Raw genomic sequence first — 17545 nt, 5'->3', positions numbered from 1 at the left:
CGTCTATTCGTGCAAGCAGGTCGAGTCACGCACAAAGCAGGGATAGAGACGATGACCGTGATGGGCGGGAGGCGGCGAGATGGTTAATCAGTGCTAGCATTCGCTTACAGCTCCGCGCCATGTTCCACGACGTTGCCCTCCCAGACCAACTTCTTCGCCTGTCTGTACCACTTTACTTTATCGGAACGGCGACCGTCGAGCGGCTGTTCCCATCGCACTCCTCTGCCAGTCCTTCTTCGGAGTAGTGCAGCCTAATCAAGCGGGATCGTCACCATTGGCCGGCACCTCCAATTTCCTCCATTCCATCTTGGTGCTAACGACGTCGCACCCTTTCACGACACACCTCGCCAGCGACTTGCTGGATAGCGCGATGGCACTTCTCTTTGCCTCAAGTGTGTCGTGCTCGGTCACACAGACTACCGTTATCTCATGAGAGATGCCAGCGTGCAGTAAACGAGGATCTTCCCGCCCAAAGCTTCGGCATTCAGGACTCTGGCGCCGAGTCAGCATGGTCAGCGGCCCGCGGCAGGAGGCTCACCCCGCCGTTTCGGCAGCCTTGGACAACATCTCCGCTTCGCTCAACACACTTTCACTTCGGTAGTCATGACTGTAATATCTCACTTCAGCCATCACATTACTGCTGGAAGTGGCGGCAGTCTGGCCGACCTGGACCGCGTGGCGTTGGAACGAATCAGCATGTGCCACATTCACCAACTTCCCCCGTTTTGAATGACGGCCCGTCATGAGAAAGCAAAGGGTGGTCCTTTCGGCCATGGCGCGGCGATGCGGAGATGTTGGTATTGACCACCATCGCTCCGGCCAATACTCTATGAACAAATAATGCGGCTTCTCAATGTACTGATATGGCTTTGTCAACGACAGCCATCTAATCACGAAACCATGAGAACCTTTCGTAGCGACTACAGGTGCTTGCAAGCCAACCGCTCCCTCCAATAAGGGCTGTTTCCGAAAGTATGTTGGAGAGGATGCTTCGCGGGAGCTGCCCAAGTTTGTTGCTCGCTTTTTGTGCGTAATGCAGAGACATTATGGCTGATTCGCTCATACAGCATCTCATGTTCGAAGGTCTGGAAAACGTACCGTAAACGCCATCACTTATGGACCGCATATTCAGAGACCATGAACTCGCTAATAATGGACGGTTCACGTACGCCTGATGAGGCCGCATCACCGTGAAAGCCCGCGGAGTTTACGAGGATACCTGAATGTGATGCGTCCGCAGCGCGCCGACTGTGGCCCTTCTCGTCTTGCAGAAGTACAGCCTCATTTCCGCCCCTACAGCATTTCACCGTCGTCTTGTGATACGGCATCAACACAATAGGGATGAGACGATCTCATGCCCATTGTAAGCGTCGCACGGCGTGTAGGAAGGTTTGCACAGCGCTTGGTGGTAGTCGAAAGACACGGAGTTATGTCCACCTCAGGGTACGGTATAACATGCCCATTGCATAGCCTTGACGACACTTGTTGACATAGACGCGTGTGTGCGCGAATCCGAATGTGAGCGTGAATGTAAATGAAGTTCACCTCTTGGCACTACGACTCTTCGCGTAGCTTGCCTATGTTTATTGTCAGACACCTGTATGCAACGAACTCGCCCACCTTCTGCTTCGCTTCTTGCACACGACATTATTTCCGCCTCGCAAGACCTCCGCCTTGCAAGAAAGACTACTCAACCGAGCACCGAAGATGTACCAGATCACGCACGAAGACATGAGTGTCGCTCTTTACCTAGCCATCGCATTTCTCGCTATGCTCATCAGCTTGGCCTGGGTCACCTCCCCACTTCTGCAGGACGCGTACTTCCCGCTTGACCATCTCGAACAGCATACAGCATACGGCGATCCTTCTACTTGGGAGGCAAACGCAGGCCAGAACACTGACGATGCCACCAATCACGACAATGCCCATCGCGATGGCGCCGACCACTCTGAGACTGGGGATCAACGTCACGCTGAGGGACCTTCAACCGAAGGACCTGGCGTGATCGCCGATGGTCAACCTCATGCTGGAGAGCTTATGATCGTAGGGCCTATCACTGTCGTGTCCTTCCCGCCCACTGAGATCGAGACGTCTGCGCTGGAGTTTTTAAAGCGCGACGAGGAGGTTTCACGGCTCACCAACATCGATAAAACCCAGGCCAGGAAGATCAAGAAACTTGATGACGTGGTTAATTATTGGGAAACAAATGATAGGGCGCTGAGGAAGCTGATTGACCGTACTCAACATCACAATGTTGCTAAGCTTGAGTGGACTGTCATTACGCTGCAGAAGCGGAACGGAGCTCTGATCCAGCGGCTGCTACACCGTAAGAAGCAGTGCAGCAGGGCCAAGTCTGCTTCTAAGATCGTTGTGAAAGAGGTCAAACGTCTCTGCCAAGAATTTGCCGAGGCAAGGAGGGAGAATCGTGAAGCGACGGTGGAGGCGAAGAAGGAGAGGGACCAGGCTATCGAGGAAGCCCGGGAGGCCAAAGCAGAGGCGGAAAGGTCCCTGGAGGCGCTTCGACGTTACGAGGCCGAATTAGTGGCGAAGACTGGGACCGACGAGCTTGAGAAGCGTAACGCAGCGGCGCGGACCGACATTGACGAGCTTCGGAAGCGCAATGCAGAGGCGCAGACCCACATCACAGACCTTCAGAAGCGCAGCACAGCGGCGCAGACAAGCGTCCAAGAGCTTCAAAAGCGCAACGCAGCAACGATACAGGATCTTCAGAAGCGCAAGGCAGACCTCGAGAAGCATCTGAATGAGGTTAAAAAGCGCGACGCAGCGGCCCAGACAGGCATCGAGGACCTTCAGAAGCGCAATGCAGACCTCCAGAAGCATCTGGATGAGGTTAAGAAGCAATACAGCCAAGCCGAGGCCGCATCCGTAAGCAATGCGAAGGATAACAGACGCCTCAACAATGAGGTTGCCGGAGCAAAGAAAGACCGAGATGATGCCATGGAGGAAGCACGCAAGGCCAAAGCAGAGGTGCAGAAGCACTTGAAGGCGCTTCAGGATCGTGTTGCCGAAGCATTGGCCCAGGCAAACCTCGCAAAGCTTCAGAAGCAGAATGTCGATCAGGCCAAGAGACTCGAAGAGGTTCAGCGGGAATACAGCAAAGCGAAATCCGCGGCCGAGCGTAATGCCAGAGAAGTTGGCGTCCTGCGCAACGATGTAGCCAAGTTGAGGACGGAGAGGAATGAGGCCAAGGAGGAAGCTCGTAAGGCGAAAGCAGAAGCGCAGAAGTCTTCCGAAGAACTTACGCTTGCTCAGGACGAGGCGTTCGAGTCCTACAAGAAGTTTGAGGCGGCTACCAACCGCCTCAAGGCTGTCGAGAGCAACGGCATTCCCAATGCCAATAGAGCAACAAACGGTGCTGAAGGGACCATAGGAGCGTCTGGACCATCCAGCGCCGACGTGATGCCTGCAGATGGGCCAGAGTTTCGGGGGCTTGTCTCAGAGGATTTCGACATGGCGATAGCTCCTTCAGCTACCCATGAGGCTCCCACAATGTTCGCTTTCGCTGGGATGCCACCGCTTGAAGCGCAAGATCCCGCTGGTGACGCGATGCAAGAAGGCCATGAAGGCACCATACGAGCGTTTGGGTTCTCCAGCGACGTTGAGATGCCCATGGCCATGCCACTGCAGCCTCCGCCGGCCCAGTTCGAGTTCCAGATCGAACCCCAAGTCACAGCTGCTCAGCGGAGCGATGAGGTGCCGGCGAGCGCTAACGGTGCTGGGACTGTCGCACCACTTACCGGCGATGAGGAGGTGGCGCTCCGGTGCAGGTATTGCGGTGACGACGTGATGAACAACCTGTGCACATTCTGTGGCGCTAGAGCGACGTGTTAACTCTGCAGTCACTGGCTGACTGATGAAACATGCACGAACGTCGACTGCCTTTGGAACGGCACCCTTTAGGAAGGCGGGAGACAGCAAGCGAAAAGGGTGGCATTGCATTGCTATGCATAAGGCATAGCACTATTGTGTGTAGATGGCCTTCGTGAAAGGCCTGCTTATGTCACATCAATATCATCCAGGCCATCTCTGAGCTCATGGTCTCCGCGAAGTACTCTCAACCTTTGCTTGACCCGGCCAGTCTTCTCCATAGCCTGCCATAGAGAAGTACTTAAGTTCTCGGCGTACATGTCCTGCCCATGCCATCTGCCCCTCTGCTTGCCGAAGAACGGCCAAAACGCGCCGATGCGCAGATTCTGCTGCACTGCTTTGTACGTCACATCCATGCCTGTCAGAGCGGCCAAAACAATGATAAGCGTCAGCCACCAGTTCGGATCCCTTCCAAAGGTACCGCTGAAGCCTCCCTTGACGTCATAAGGAGAGATGTTGTCAGAATAGACACCGGACATGAAGCCATTCCAGGCCCACCAGCCGCCGCTGGTAATGATGAAAGAGACGAACACTATAGCACTCTTGTAGTGAGTGTCTACGAGCAAGAGCTTGACGTTGGTCCATTGGATGCCCAGAGAGAAGCAAAGATCGCCAAGTGCGAAGAGGCCGTTATCGCCATAAGTCATCAATTTGCCGTAGGCGGCCCACGATGCAAACCATATCAGCAGACCTTGCACAGTGGCCACCAGCATCCAGAGTATGTGGTCGCGAAGGTTTAGGCCTTTGTTTCGCTGGCCGAAAGTGTACAACTCGGGCACCGCAAGTAGCGTCTCCGGTCGCAGATCCTGTTCGAATATGGCCGGGACAATCACGCACAGGGACGTGAAGAGCGTGTTCAGCACCGTCAAACTCCAGTTCTCGTATAAGCTTGTGCCGCTGTAGCCATTGTGGCGCTGATAGAGAGCCTGTGGCAGGTAGAAGACGAATTCTTTCCTGCAAAACGAACAATGTAAGCATAGGCAAGTTAAGGAGTGCAATCGTGCACGACTCACCAAAACGTAGCCTGGATGAATTTCGCCGTCCGCATGTACGACCAGCGGCCATGTACGAGAAGTAACCTCTGCAAGAAGCGAAATTGCCCTATACTAAAATCGGCAACTCTGGCCGCTTGAAGCCCTTCTCTACCAGAAATGCCCACGCCGACATGAGACGTCTGGATCATGGCGACGTCGTTTGCTCCATCACCGATAGCCAAAGTAAGCGCGGACGGCACCCGGAGGCGGAGCGACTTGACGATGCCTGCCTTCTGCGCGGGAGTGGCACGGCAGCAGATGACAGAGTCTACCAGTGGCATCAGGGCGTAGAAAGCGTGCTTGTACTCGGGGCTGGCGTCCACATTCGAGAGTGTATGGCCGTCTATCACGATAACACTGTGTAGGCAGCCATTTTGCAGGGTGTAGGTAAGGTCGCTTAACTGACCTGCCAGATCTGCCGCGGTGCTGTCAAGAATGTATAGCTCCGACAATGGCTTGCATATCAGCGCTGAGTGCGCGATGTTGATGGCCGTCTCGCGCTTGTCACCCGTCAGCATCCAAATCTTGATGTTCGCGCGGCGCAGCTTCTCAATCGTCTCCGGTACATCCTTTTGCAACTTGTCCTCGATTGCCGAGGCGCCCAAAAGGCTGAGACCCTGTTCAATCATTTCCGCGGCAGATTCGATGCGCTCCTGGCGGTCCACGAGTGATGTCGAAGCTTCCACATACAGCTTCTTCCAGGTTGCATACTCCATCTCCGAAATATCTCTCTTGGCGAAGAGCAAGGTGCGAAGACCTTGCGTTGCGAATTCGTCAAGATGTCTGAAGCACTGGGCGAACACTGCAGCGTCATCGTCTACTGCCACACCGTCCAGTGCACTCAGGTGTCGGCCATTCTCTGACGGCGTCACCGGCTGCGTCCGTATCTTGATGCTATTGCCGGGCTTTGATGCCTTCAGCGTCATAAGCTCGAGGTGGGGAGCAGATTGGATGATCATTGAGTTGCGTCTCCTCAGCGCAACACTGGGTCGACCGCCGAAACTGTTCCTTGGCGTAAGCTCCTCATCGCGCCGCAACTTCTCGCGTTCGATTTGCGTGCTTCTGCGTATGTCGTGTGACTTGCGGCTGGCCAGACTGGCATTGTGCAGCTTAGGGATAAGGACGCTGTCAGCGCCCTTGCATAGCAGTTGGATGCGGCCATCCGGACAGCGAACGATAACCGACATGCGTTTGCGCTTGCTGCTGAATTCGATGACTTCCAGCATTTCGTAGACCTTGCGATGCCAGTCACCAACGTTGTCGCGCGTTTTGATCGTGACTGTCTGAGATGAGCGTTGAGACAACACGTAGCCGAGATCGCGTGCGGCGTCCAACAAGGCAAGTTCATCTGGCGACGAAGCCTGGAAGCTGATGAAGTCGTCGGCGCCTGTTTCGGGAAGCGCAGTGTGACACAAAGCCATCGCCAGAAAGAAGTCTTGCGCCTTCTGCGAGATTGGGGCTGCTGAATGGCTTCGAACGTGGCGAACTAGCTCGTTAGTGGATATAGAGCCTTCATTGAAAATCCGAAGCTCCTCCTCAGACTGGTGTCGCTGCATTGACAACCTCGGGCCATTGGGCCTTGAACCACCGAGAGGTGATGAAAGACGGCTTTCAATAGTAACCCTAGCACCGGTTTTCTCTTCGTCGAGCTCTGCGCCAGGCACAACGCTTGGTCCCCTGTCCACCACGATGGGACATCTATTACACTCCGCTTCAGAACCTAGTTGCGCGCCATGTCGAAAAACAATCCCACCCACACTCATACCGCGGAAGCGCATGACATTTTCCGTCAGCGTGCCAGTCTTATCGGTGAGAACGTAGCCCACCTGACCCAGATTTTCTAGTATCGTATTCGTATTACAGACCATGGGCGTATTGGTGGACTCATCGTACATCTCAAGGTCCGAGTGCACCATGAGCATCTGCCCGACCTTCACAATCTCTAGGGACACATACATCGCCAGGGGTATATTGTTGTTGAACATAATCAAGAAACCCATGAAAATGTCTCCAAATCGCACATAGGCGTCGTTCAGATACCATGCTTGCACTTCGAAACTGTGATGCCACATAACATAGCCCATGCTTGTTCCGATGGAGAGCACGACGACGTATAGAATGAGTGTGAGCACGACCCGGTTCGCATACTTTTCAAGCCGAGGCTTCTTCGCGGTTGGGTGATGGTTGGCGTTCATACGGATCTTGCAGTCCTCGCCCGTATTTACCACTAGTCCAATGGCGAACGTAGTGTTACGAAGTACACTGCCGCGGAACACAACATCAGTCAACCCGAGTGGCGTAGTAACGTTGTCCACGGTCAGTCGGCCCTTGAAGTCGTGAAGGTTCCGGTTGGGATCTTCCGTAACGAATTCAGCGAGGCATTGGCGTATGCCAGAGATTGTGGAGCATTTGTGCAGGCAGTGTGGTGCTTGCCTACTTTTCAAATTAGTTTCGCCGTCAAGCGCCATGGTCTCCACGTAGGCCACGCGGTTTTCATTTGGCGCGTAGAGCAGCACAATGTCAGCCGGGACCGGGTCGTCTCGATGCAGCTGGATGATGTCGCCGACTATGATCTCTTGCCACTTGATCTCTCCCCACTTCAAATCGTTGTCCCACTCAGTGTCGTCCAGGTCATTCGAGCAGTGCTGCCGCTTAGGCAAGCGCTGTCGCAGACCTGCCGTCAAGCTTGACAGCCAGCCGCTACGTCCCGTCCTGTGTCCGGTGAGCAGAACAGTGGCCACGGAGTTGTTTTCGAGCTTGTCCATACGATGGCGCCGGTAGTCATCGATCGCCTCCTTGATAATTGTAATTACGATGAAGAAGAGAACAGGAAGAATGTTCGTATACGTGCCAGTTGTGCTGATGCCAGGGATGGTTTGCGGGATACCCATGCATATGAAGTAGAAGTTATGAAGTCTTGTTGCCTGAAAGACGATCTGCTTGGGCAAGAAGTCCCACATAGTGTACCGCGATGTACGGATCTTGTTTCCGACGTAGGCATGGCCTCTGCGCTCGTCAACAAGCGGCCTTTTGCGACAGGCTCGAAGGGGAATATGTCGGCCATCCTTGGACGGCGGAAGCACTCTTCTGTGCAAAAGTAGCTCGAGCACGTATGTTTGGTATACAGCTTCAAACGGTCGCTTGATCCGCCTTCCAAACCAGCTTTCCGTGTCATCGTCCGGGTCTCGCAGGCTGACTCTGTCAACGTGAGGCTGCTTTCTCCCATCAGCTTTCATTGTTGTTGGGCTGGTGCCCACTGTATGCGGAATCATCTTTGCGGCATCACGTAGGTTATCCGTCGCCAGCGACACGGGAGGTGAAACCGCGATGTCGCCGCCATTGCGTTGCGCATTCGGTCCATCTGTATTTGCTGTGTTTGCTGCCTACCATATTAAACACTTACATACCGCCAAGCATGGCATTGGCAGTCGCCGGCTCCACTATGCGGGCAAGTCGAGGTTCCTGCGAGGCATGAACGATCTACATACACGTGGAGTGCTGGTTGGTGGAAGCATTTGCTGCTCCGCCGCCAAGGCAGGCGTGCATACGGAGCTATATTTGGTGTCATGGTCACGCTTCTCTCAGACATCACTTCACTCTCTGCTCCCTTGTTGTCTCAAGAACGTACAATGCCACAGCTGGACATGTCTCCTCTGCTATACGCAACGGAAGGCAGCATGCGCTACTGGTGAGCAAAACAGCTTCAGCGCCGGCTCCGAGTTCAATCCGGGCATTGAGACGCATTCCTGACACAAAAGCCACATCAGAGCAGCATATTGTCTCAATCAGCAGCTCGTTGTACGATGAACCAGATTCTGCCTGAGACTCACACTCCCAAATACCCAGTGTAATAGCGTACGAAGAGCTGCTATTTCACACATACTGCTTTCATACTGCCATGCGATGCGATGCGAAGCGATATGTACATCCAGCTTATGCACCCAGCGACGTACTGCGGATTGAGACTTCCTCGATGCTATACGTCTGTATATGCTCTCTGTTTCCCTTTGTTATACGATCCCATCGACTATGGCTCGGAGACGGCTGTCACTAAACACCATTGTATCTTCGTCTTCCAGTCCTTCCCTTCCAATGACTTTGGTATCTGCATTTGACAACCCCTATGGGCATTGTCCTCACAACAACGGTTGTCAGAACTTGTCAATAGCCTGGTTGTGGTGTTGTCAGGAATAAAAGCACAATCTCATATTCACATTCACTCATCCAGCCGCCAGCCAAGGAAGCACTTCAACCTCTACACTCTCTTCCAATACCTCAACTCCCTCCCACAAACATCCCAGAATCACAACAGCGTATCGAAGAAACCATATCGTATCGCCGACGCAATGTTCTTGGGAACGCTTTTCTAGCTGGCCTCCTTTCTGCAGCAGCTAACCATCAAGAACGAGCAGTTGTTCACCGGCGCGTGTGACGCGGATAAGGAGGTCGACGAGCTCAGGCGGGAGCTTGCGCAGTTGAGAGCAGCTGCGAGTGGCAGAGCGCTGAGTATGTGCCTTGCTTGGCTATCGTTAAAATAGCTGCATGGGCATTAAGCATGTCCTTGGGATGGTAACAAGGGAAGTCAAGCTTGTGCCCGCCTCTTCGCATGTTTGCGCTCTTGCCTCGCATAAGTATGTTGGGATAGCAGTACGGGAATTCAGCAAGTCCTTGGAATGGTGTTAAGGGTAGTCAAGCTTGTGCTTGTGATTAGCCGAGCAGTCTCCAGCCAAGTGTTTGTCATGCTCGGTTATGGTGGAGATGCATGCATGGGGAACGAGCCCGTCCTTGGGATGGTGATGTGTTCGTACATACGTTGAGGGTTCAGTTTAATATCACCGTCTGGGCCCGCTCATGGTCCTCTAACCGCATCCTCAATTGCACGGCTTCCCAAGCCCGCCGTATCACGTCTTCCATCACGCTTCCCCTTAGCTTCTCACGCGCATCCTTAATAGGCAGAAGTTCGCTTATGTAGAGCAGCTCGTCCTCATCGACACCCGTGCCTTCATGCCTTTTCGGCTCATAGACTGTTTCAGTACCGCTCGCGTTGGCAAGAAGGTCCATAGCAAGCCTTTGTCTCAGCGTCAAAGTCATAGGAAATGGTGGTGGCGTAACATAGTTTCGTGTACTACTTCCCGCCCCTACAGAAGATGCATTGCTGCACGACTCCTCAACGTCTTTGGGCACGGTCTCGGCAGCATACCAGCTCAGAATATACTGACTAGTGGCGGTCAAAGGCAGCAGCTGGGTCCACAATGGCTCTGTGACGAAGCGCTGATGTCCTTCGTCAGGGTCAGGCTGTCGATGCTTGATGGGTAGCGGGAGCACTCTATTTCGATAGCCAGACTCTTCGAAGCCTTCCCTCTCCGCAGCGTGAATGGTGTCCTCGGTAGCATTACGTCTCCCTTTCGGAAGAAACCAATAACCATCCCGAGAATGATAGCACACAACGACACGTTCGGTAGCAAGGTGAAAGATTGCCACGCCAGCGCCAATTGTGAGCTTCTCAGCGGGAAAGTTTGCGTACACTGGTGCTGAAGCTTTATGGGACATGATGTGCCATCATATTGTGCCGACCTACGTCGTGCTATGCAGCGTGCCCGCTTCTGCCACCAATGTCTTGATTGCAATGGTTCCGCGCATTGGGTTAACCTTCATGAAGAGGAAAGCCGTTGGTCTCAGCCGAAGTGCAACCGTATGGCCCATGCATCAGCCAGCTGACTTCACCATAAGTTTTCACGGGGTGGCTGACTGTCCTCCTTGACTGTTTGGGTGCATAGACGAACCTACAGTGCGCTTGGGGAAAGCTACTGGCGTCATTGGCATCGAGAAGGTCACTATATGGATGCGCACTGTGCAGAGGTCATCATGGTACAAGATGTCATAGCTTCTGCATATCCGGCAAAATGGCGCGTAAGAGGTTCGTGGCGAGGCTTATCAAATGACAGCCTTCACCACTACCACTCTGCCCTTGTGCAGTCACTTGCCGCTTCCCTACAGTAGATCCGTCCTGAGCAAGCTTTTCCGAAGACAGCTTCGCATCAGTAAAATTCTCGCAATCCCCCAGCGGCACATTCTCATCCTATGCTTAGCCGTCATCCCTAATATTCTTCACCCGCCGTGCCACTCTTCCTCGCGGCGAAACTATCCCGATAGTCTTGAACCACCTTCTCCGCTATCTTCATGCTGTTCGGCGAACCCTCTGCGTACCCAATCTTCACGAGCGCAGCGACGGCGCCTTGCTTGCGCTGTGCCTGCATCCTTTCCTGCTGCTTCTTGCCGTTCCGCTGCTTGGCCTTGTTGAGGCCTTCGTTGAAGGATGCTTGCTTCTCGTTCTCAATACTTGCTTTGAGCTGCTCAGCCTGCACCTGGAGATCCTGGACGGTAGACTTGTCGAGGGAAGACTGCTCGGTTACCGTGGTCAGCGCGTTTTGATGCGCGCCCCTCTCAACCTCGATGCTGGCTTTAAGCTGCTTGACCTGCCTTTGGAGGTCCTCGGTGGTGATCCGGTCGAGGGAAGACTGCTCGGTTACTGCTGCTAACGCAATCTGGTGCGCCCGCTTCTCATCCTCGGCGGAGATCCTGAGCTGCTCTATCTCCCACTGTAGTGCCTTCATATCAGCCTCGTGGCGAGAAGATTGCTCGGCCATTGTCTCCTCGGCGGCAGCTTTCTCCAAGTCGAGTTGCGATGCATTAACGTCTATCCGGGTCCTGAGTAGCGCATTGTCCCGTTGATGGCCTTGGGATTGTTCGAGCGAAGTTCTCAAAGCCCAGGCCACCCCGCTGTACCGGCGATGTATGCCACGGTATGCTGTTGCAAGGACACCGATGGTGAGAAGAAGCAGGAGGAGAGCGAGCAGGAGCAGGCGGACGGCGTGGAGGCTGGGCGGCAGGCGGGAAAGGTCGGAAGTGGCGGTGACGGTGTCCAGCACCGTCGGAGCGTTGGTGAGCTTGTACATCCTGGTTGGGACGTAATTGATGGCGTGCGGCAAGGAGACGGGCCCGACCGTCTCGCACTGCACGATGGCGCACTTCAGCCGTAACAGGACGGCTTGGATGTTGACCATGATGAAGAGCATGGCGGCGGATCCGGCGCTCGCCATGTCCGGTGACATTGAGTGTGGTTTCGTTTGTTTTTTTGCTTGATTAAAGGCTGCAGCTTGCAGTGTGCTTGCAGTGTGCTTGCAGACGGCAGAAGCTGAAGAGCTACTGTGCAGGTGGAAGAGAGAAAGGGGATTTCTCCATAGAACAATGGATTGTGGACAATAAGAAGTACGGTGGCTGGGAACAAACGCTAGCGGCGGTCCAAGCCGCGGGTGAAGGTGAAGGTGAATGCTCAACCTCACTTCACATTCACGTCTGAGCCCCAGTCAACAAGACCGGCGTAGCTGCCTATCAGAGAGACAAGCTCCTGTTTTGATGGCATGCCATTGGGGATAAGAGACGGTCTGCTGGAGCATGGCCAAGTCCAGTATCGCTCCCAGAAGCGTTCCTGCCCGATACGGGTCCACCATGGGGACAGTCTTCCCAAGGTCTGCAGCTGCACGGGGATTTTGCACGCATTGGTATTGGCAAGTATCAGTTCACGCAGAGGGAAAAGCAGAGTGTTCCAAGGTAGGGCGAAGCAACAACGGGTCGCAACAGCAGACGTGCTTGACACTGCGGACTTGGGAGCAACCTCTTCTTGCCATGGCACGACAGCCGCAGCGCATGGTCCAAGCGTTTTGCGCCTCTCGTTCGGTACGCCGCGTGAAACGGTTCGGATGTTCCTTGAGGCTCGCAGGACTGCAGCTGTTGTTCAAAGCAAGCACAAAGGCCTATTACTCTGCATGGGTCCATAGCCTCACAGACATCGAGGAACCGAGGCAGCCATGGCATGGCCAAGCATTACAGGCACAGCCCCATGTTGATATCGTTCATTGGCGTCTTAGTTGGGGGAGACCGTGTTGATAGAGTCGGAGGGAATCTGTTATCAGTAGACAGCATGAGCACATGGACCTTTTTGCGGAATAAGGCAGTGTCACGCCGCAGATTCACGTTACTTGCACAGCTTATCTAAGTATACGTGAACATGTTTCGATCCTGTACTCACTACCAAATTGAAACTACAGCCTCAACGCTGTGCCCACGGCGGCTAAGTCTGATCTCTTCTTGTCAGTCGAGTACTGATTAGCTTACCCGTGCCAGGTTGGCTGACGTCTTGCTGGCAATAGCGGGTAGTAACATGACGGAAGTTGGATGTGGCCTAGGCGGAATGCAGCGGTGCTGAAGCGTAGGAGCGTAAGACAGACGTGAGTTGCGATAGCTATGCCGTACATAAAGCTGCGGTCTGCATTCGCCCAGAACGAGACGCCGCTTTGGTAACGCAGAGTCTTTTCGATCTCCGTTATGAGCGGGGAGTGCGGTGTTCGCTGCTTTAGCAAGCATCGAGGAGAGCCTAGGACCGGAGTTCGACAGCGTAGCATGCGGCGACACCTGGCGTGCCTTCTTCGCAAGTGTGGCGGTCCAGATGAGGCTCAAGTAGTTACTGCTAACCCCGACTCGAAGCTGCATCCATTATCAAATGACAACCAGAGCGGTGGCCAAACCGCGTAAATCCTGTCAGCCACACAGCGACGGCGGCGAATAAGCTCGAAGCGAGCTGAAGATGCCGTCTCGGGCGCACAAAAGCATAATGGGTTGCGGTTAGGTACTTATACTGCAGCGCCCACCGCATTTCAGACTGCATCCGCTCTTTACATTGACCCTTTATGCGTCCGTACTCTGCCCATGACATTCAAGTGAACATTTGGATGGCAGCTGAAGACAGGAAGTGCCAAGCGCAAGCGCAAATGCTTCAAAGGATATTACCCGGACGCCCGTTGTGTGATCCCAACCGAATTTGGTCTTCTCCGAACCCTGTAGTCGCTACGGACGCTTTTCCACGTACCACTGGCATGGGAAGCTCGCAAGGGTGATGATGCCCGCCAGCGATCCACCCTACGACAACCATCGCCGCTATCTATCTGGTGGTCGGACTCGTCGCCGCCTCCTGCTGGCTGTGCGCTCGGAATGATGTTTCCGATTTCTCCTCCAAACGAAGCGATACCCGTCTTGGCGGCTGCTTGGCAGCTGCAAATAGAGAGCTAGTGGGTCGCGTGCCGCAGCCGCGAATTCCCACGCCTCCTTTCAAAGGCTAATAAGCTCGGACACGCCTCGCACGAGACCGGATCTTGAGATATCATCATATTAACCACTGCTTGGCTCTGCAACCAAGACCCAGTCGAACAAGGGAGGAGTCTTGGCTCAGTGGCAAGGACCCATGAGGGAAGGAAGGACGCGCAGACGTTTGCGATTACCCTGGCAATGTCTCGACAACCGTAAGTAGCAAATGCCGCCTAGCCAAATGCCACCGACCTTCATCCATACCGACAATTCATACAGGTTCCGCGGCCTTCCGCTCCATCTGGTACACGGCGCTGCCTCGCCCTGAAGTCATCATGCGCTACGCTGCTGCTCTGGTGCCGCTACTTGTCTCCTTCATCCTCTTGTTTGCGGCGAAGCAAATCGCGCAGCCACCATCAGAGCTACGGCCCAAGATTTTCATCATCGGCTTGTCGAAAACCGGCACGACCTCCATTGGCGATGCGCTTGCACTGCTCGGTTACAAGCGTCTAGGCTGGAAAGACATCCGCAGCCGGCACCTCGTGCATACCTGGGCTAACGGAGACGTTGATGCACTCATAGACCAGACTCACTACTATGATGCATTCGAGGACTTACCATGGCCTTTCATGTACCGCCAGATGGCTGAAATGTACCCTGATGCGAAGTTCGTCTTGAGCTTGCGGAAGGACGAGCAAACTTGGCTTAGAAGCATGCGCCGTCACGTGAGCAGAGGTGAGTGGCTGCCATACGAGTACTTTTACGGCGCAACGGAGGTAGACGGCCACGAGGACGTCGTGCTGCACTCCTACCTCAACCACACCGAGAATGTCCGGGCATATTTCCAGCACCAGCCGCACCGCTATACCGAGCTCAACATCGACGACGGTGACATGAACTGGAACGTGCTATGCAGGTTCGCAGAGTGTCCAGCAGGCCGTGTACCATCGATACCGTTTCCCAAGAGCAACACTGCCGCTCACTGGAAGAATGGCCCAATCATTGATTCCCTTCACTTCCTCTGGGCCTGGTCTATCACCCGCATTGAGGAGCTGACCTCAAGCTCGTATTATCAGGGTGGCTGGAGTAGCATCAACGCCGTGCTGCTCGTCATCTGGAAAGTGATATCCGTCATTGAGCAGGCGTGCTCGGAACTCTACTTCAAGGCTACGATGGCTTTGGCGAAACCACTGGAGTTTGTATGAGGGCAGGAACTCAAGACCTAGCGATAGACCGATGGCATATTGCCAGACAGCGCTACGCCGGATATACTGACATGCGCTTGCAGCGTTAAGGTGTCATGAGCATACCTCGAGCTTCACCGAGAATGCCGCCAAGTGCTGGACGGTAATTCACCGGCCCTTGAGGATGGGTGGTCAACATGCGAGGACGCAAGGACGGAGAAGGGATTAATGTATATTGTATTCATGGAGCGATCTGATACCCCAATAGCGAACCGTGTACTCCACCTCTCTCAACTGCAATCCCCCAAGCTTCGCTCGTTACAGCTGAAACGGGTAGCTCACCTTCCAAGATACTCCTGGGATGCGGGAGTGCCAAGCTCCAGCCCTAAAGTACTGTGCAAGACTTGTGCTGTGCAGACAGCTACAGCAATGTGCCGTTAATCGTGTCATGGTTAGAAACGTGGCCCAGCTTGGCACGTTATAGCTCGGACGCGCCGCGCAAGATCTCAGGGATGTCTTGTGAATAGGAGTTGCTAAGCTCCACCAATCCAAGACATTGCTGAAGGTAATACACAGACAGCGATGGACCATGGCATCGACCATGTGATGGTGGGAACGGTGGTAAGCTTCAAAACTGCGGTCATGTGGGCGGAATACCATTCACTGAGCGAAAGACAATGTGGCCAGTAAACGCCCGAGTTCAGATGAGGTCAAGATACACGACGGATTCATGACACATGTCCTAACTGCTACTACCCGTAGCCACACTTGCTGGGATACAAAGGCATTGCAACGCCAAACTCCTCGCTAAATCGCTCAGATTCCCCAACAACATGCGATCAAGCTGAATGCCGCTGCGTATTGATGCTTTCCGGTGCCAACAAGCCCTGCCTTGCATCTACACTCGGTCGTGGCGGCTCCTCGTAGATGGCACTCATCGGCCGCGACAGATCGGTCCGACTTGCGCCAAACGAGCTTCTACTCCTCCGACCACCAGGACTACTGCTTCCGCTCCTCCTCGGACTGGCACTACCGCTTCGTGGTCTCCCTTGCGGACTCTGACCCCGGACGTACGGAGCAGCAGGTGCTAATAAGGGACTAGTTGGCCGTGGATGCAGCTGTGGAGACGCGGGCGCAGATGCTAGTTCTGCCACTCCTTCTCTGGGCTCGGGAATATGATTCATGCTTGAGCTGGAGTTGTTTCGGCTGTGTGACGCATGTGCCAGGCCTGCCCTCTCTTCCACCTCGCGCGTCGGTGAACCCTGGCGTGGTGACATTCGTGGATCGTAGAGCCATGCAACTTCCGGGAAGACACGTTTGCCCCCACTACCATTTGATCGCCGCGAACCACCACGCCCGAACAATGGCTTGCCTAGTTGCCGTCTGCGGAACAGGTATGCGCCAGCCAAGATGAGTAGCACCGCGCCAGCTGCGACACCTGTCGCTATCCCAGCTATTGAAGCATTCTTCAATTGGCCACCATTGGTGCTCGCTGTAGTCACGCTAGTGGTAGGTGGAGCCGTGCTTGAGAACGAAGTCAGGCGGCTGGACACAGTCGAGAAGGTGGAGGGTGTTGGTGTTAAGGAGAGCGACGACTCTGTTGAACTAATCGACAAGATCGTTGGCGTGGTTGATGGTGTGTTGCTCTGCGTTGTTGTTGCGGATATCGATGTCGTCGTTGTTGAACTCGCTTGGTGTGAGCTTGCAGCGAGCAGCCTTGATGTAAGGCTGTCAAAAGCAGACTCGAAGCTTGCGGCGACATCGCTTGGCACGGCGGACAGAAGCACGGACAATGCGTTGGTTGTGGACGTTGGTGCTTCGGTTGTGGTCATGTTGGGCGTCGCAAGAAGGGTCACAATGGGTGTAAAGGTCGGTCTGGTAGGAAAGTTACCAGGCGGCTAACCAGATGTGAGCGGCTGATCTTGTAAAGAGTCGGACTCCAGTACGGATGTGGCGGAAGTTGGGGAAGTCGTTGGCGTATCTGTTGGTTTGCTGTCGGGTAGTATAGAGGTCTCAAGAAGTATGATCTCCAAAGCTAGTGCCGGAGATGGTGTGATGTGTTGATGGCTTGGCAGAGTATTATTGTCGTAGTTGGTAGCTGTGGACTTTGCTTCATTATGTGAGTACCAATGTCCAGCACGCCTAATACTATGCTTAGATGTCTTCCGGAGGCTGATGACCGGTAACGTTTGTGCCGCCAGAATAGGATCGTGATGAGGGTCTGCGCAGAGGAAAGTCGACTCGGGTGAGGCTATGCTAGCGTTGCTACTCCTGGACGGCGCAGTTGGGGCCAAGCTA

At 54.2% G+C, this 17545-nt stretch overlaps 9 protein-coding genes across 9 annotated transcripts; 3 read left to right on the top strand and 6 right to left on the bottom strand.

Annotated features, from left to right (window-relative positions):
- Nucleotides 1-1389: 1389 nt before the first annotated feature.
- On the top strand, nt 1390-3401 carry BAUCODRAFT_199614 (uncharacterized protein). The gene is made up of 2 exons (XM_007674152.1): nt 1390-3220; nt 3274-3401. The coding sequence occupies exons 1-2, from the start codon at nt 1708-1710 to the stop codon at nt 3303-3305; spliced, it is 1545 nt and encodes a 514-aa protein (XP_007672342.1). The 5' UTR covers nt 1390-1707; the 3' UTR covers nt 3306-3401.
- A 430-nt stretch (nt 3402-3831) lies between these two features.
- BAUCODRAFT_100923 (uncharacterized protein) lies at nt 3832-8404 on the bottom strand. Its single transcript, XM_007674151.1, has 2 exons — nt 4902-8404; nt 3832-4842 (listed from the first exon to the last, which is right to left on the bottom strand). The coding sequence occupies exons 1-2, from the start codon at nt 8192-8194 to the stop codon at nt 4017-4019; spliced, it is 4119 nt and encodes a 1372-aa protein (XP_007672341.1). The 5' UTR covers nt 8195-8404; the 3' UTR covers nt 3832-4016.
- Nucleotides 8405-9430: 1026 nt separating this feature from the next.
- BAUCODRAFT_199004 (uncharacterized protein) lies at nt 9431-10616 on the bottom strand. The gene has a single exon (XM_007674150.1). The coding sequence runs from the start codon at nt 10470-10472 to the stop codon at nt 9744-9746; it is 729 nt and encodes a 242-aa protein (XP_007672340.1). The 5' UTR covers nt 10473-10616; the 3' UTR covers nt 9431-9743.
- Nucleotides 10617-10783: 167 nt separating this feature from the next.
- Nucleotides 10784-12223, bottom strand: BAUCODRAFT_29558 (uncharacterized protein). Its single transcript, XM_007674149.1, has one exon. The coding sequence runs from the start codon at nt 12020-12022 to the stop codon at nt 11021-11023; it is 1002 nt and encodes a 333-aa protein (XP_007672339.1). The 5' UTR covers nt 12023-12223; the 3' UTR covers nt 10784-11020.
- BAUCODRAFT_198961 (uncharacterized protein) lies at nt 12207-12979 on the top strand. Its single transcript, XM_007674148.1, has one exon. It carries the CDS (start codon nt 12378-12380, stop codon nt 12867-12869), a length of 492 nt encoding a protein of 163 aa, XP_007672338.1. The 5' UTR covers nt 12207-12377; the 3' UTR covers nt 12870-12979.
- BAUCODRAFT_198854 (uncharacterized protein) lies at nt 12979-13935 on the bottom strand. The gene has a single exon (XM_007674147.1). The coding sequence runs from the start codon at nt 13470-13472 to the stop codon at nt 13089-13091; it is 384 nt and encodes a 127-aa protein (XP_007672337.1). The 5' UTR covers nt 13473-13935; the 3' UTR covers nt 12979-13088.
- BAUCODRAFT_198853 (uncharacterized protein) lies at nt 13936-15416 on the top strand. Its single transcript, XM_007674146.1, has one exon. The coding sequence runs from the start codon at nt 14399-14401 to the stop codon at nt 15266-15268; it is 870 nt and encodes a 289-aa protein (XP_007672336.1). The 5' UTR covers nt 13936-14398; the 3' UTR covers nt 15269-15416.
- BAUCODRAFT_198852 (uncharacterized protein) lies at nt 15417-15996 on the bottom strand. The gene has a single exon (XM_007674145.1). The coding sequence runs from the start codon at nt 15905-15907 to the stop codon at nt 15566-15568; it is 342 nt and encodes a 113-aa protein (XP_007672335.1). The 5' UTR covers nt 15908-15996; the 3' UTR covers nt 15417-15565.
- On the bottom strand, nt 15997-17545 carry BAUCODRAFT_199488 (uncharacterized protein). Its single transcript, XM_007674144.1, has one exon. It carries the CDS (start codon nt 17077-17079, stop codon nt 16087-16089), a length of 993 nt encoding a protein of 330 aa, XP_007672334.1. The 5' UTR covers nt 17080-17545; the 3' UTR covers nt 15997-16086.

Source organism: Baudoinia panamericana, assembly GCF_000338955.1.
Source record: "Baudoinia panamericana UAMH 10762 unplaced genomic scaffold BAUCOscaffold_1, whole genome shotgun sequence".
NCBI classification, from domain to species: Eukaryota; Fungi; Ascomycota; class Dothideomycetes; order Mycosphaerellales; family Teratosphaeriaceae; genus Baudoinia; species Baudoinia panamericana.
The sequence above is the reverse complement of the archived record's forward strand: the minus strand, read 5'-3'. Positions and strand labels throughout refer to the sequence as shown.

Bases quoted from the DNA above. Each gene is read 5' to 3' on its own strand.
- BAUCODRAFT_199614 (XM_007674152.1), top strand. From the start codon at position 1,708: ATGTACCAGATCACGCACGAAGACATGAGTGTCGCTCTTTACCTAGCC. The intron at 3,221-3,273 runs GTAAGGCGAAAG...ACGCTTGCTCAG, and splicing joins TGAGGCCAAGGAGGAAGCTC to GACGAGGCGTTCGAGTCCTA.
- BAUCODRAFT_100923 (XM_007674151.1), bottom strand. From the start codon at position 8,194: ATGATTCCGCATACAGTGGGCACCAGCCCAACAACAATGAAAGCTGAT. The intron at 4,843-4,901 runs GTGAGTCGTGCA...TTCGTTTTGCAG, and splicing joins TTCATCCAGGCTACGTTTTG to GAAAGAATTCGTCTTCTACC.
- BAUCODRAFT_199004 (XM_007674150.1), bottom strand. From the start codon at position 10,472: ATGTCCCATAAAGCTTCAGCACCAGTGTACGCAAACTTTCCCGCTGAG.
- BAUCODRAFT_29558 (XM_007674149.1), bottom strand. From the start codon at position 12,022: ATGGCGAGCGCCGGATCCGCCGCCATGCTCTTCATCATGGTCAACATC.
- BAUCODRAFT_198961 (XM_007674148.1), top strand. From the start codon at position 12,378: ATGGCCAAGTCCAGTATCGCTCCCAGAAGCGTTCCTGCCCGATACGGG.
- BAUCODRAFT_198854 (XM_007674147.1), bottom strand. From the start codon at position 13,472: ATGCAGCTTCGAGTCGGGGTTAGCAGTAACTACTTGAGCCTCATCTGG.
- BAUCODRAFT_198853 (XM_007674146.1), top strand. From the start codon at position 14,399: ATGCGCTACGCTGCTGCTCTGGTGCCGCTACTTGTCTCCTTCATCCTC.
- BAUCODRAFT_198852 (XM_007674145.1), bottom strand. From the start codon at position 15,907: ATGGTATTCCGCCCACATGACCGCAGTTTTGAAGCTTACCACCGTTCC.
- BAUCODRAFT_199488 (XM_007674144.1), bottom strand. From the start codon at position 17,079: ATGACCACAACCGAAGCACCAACGTCCACAACCAACGCATTGTCCGTG.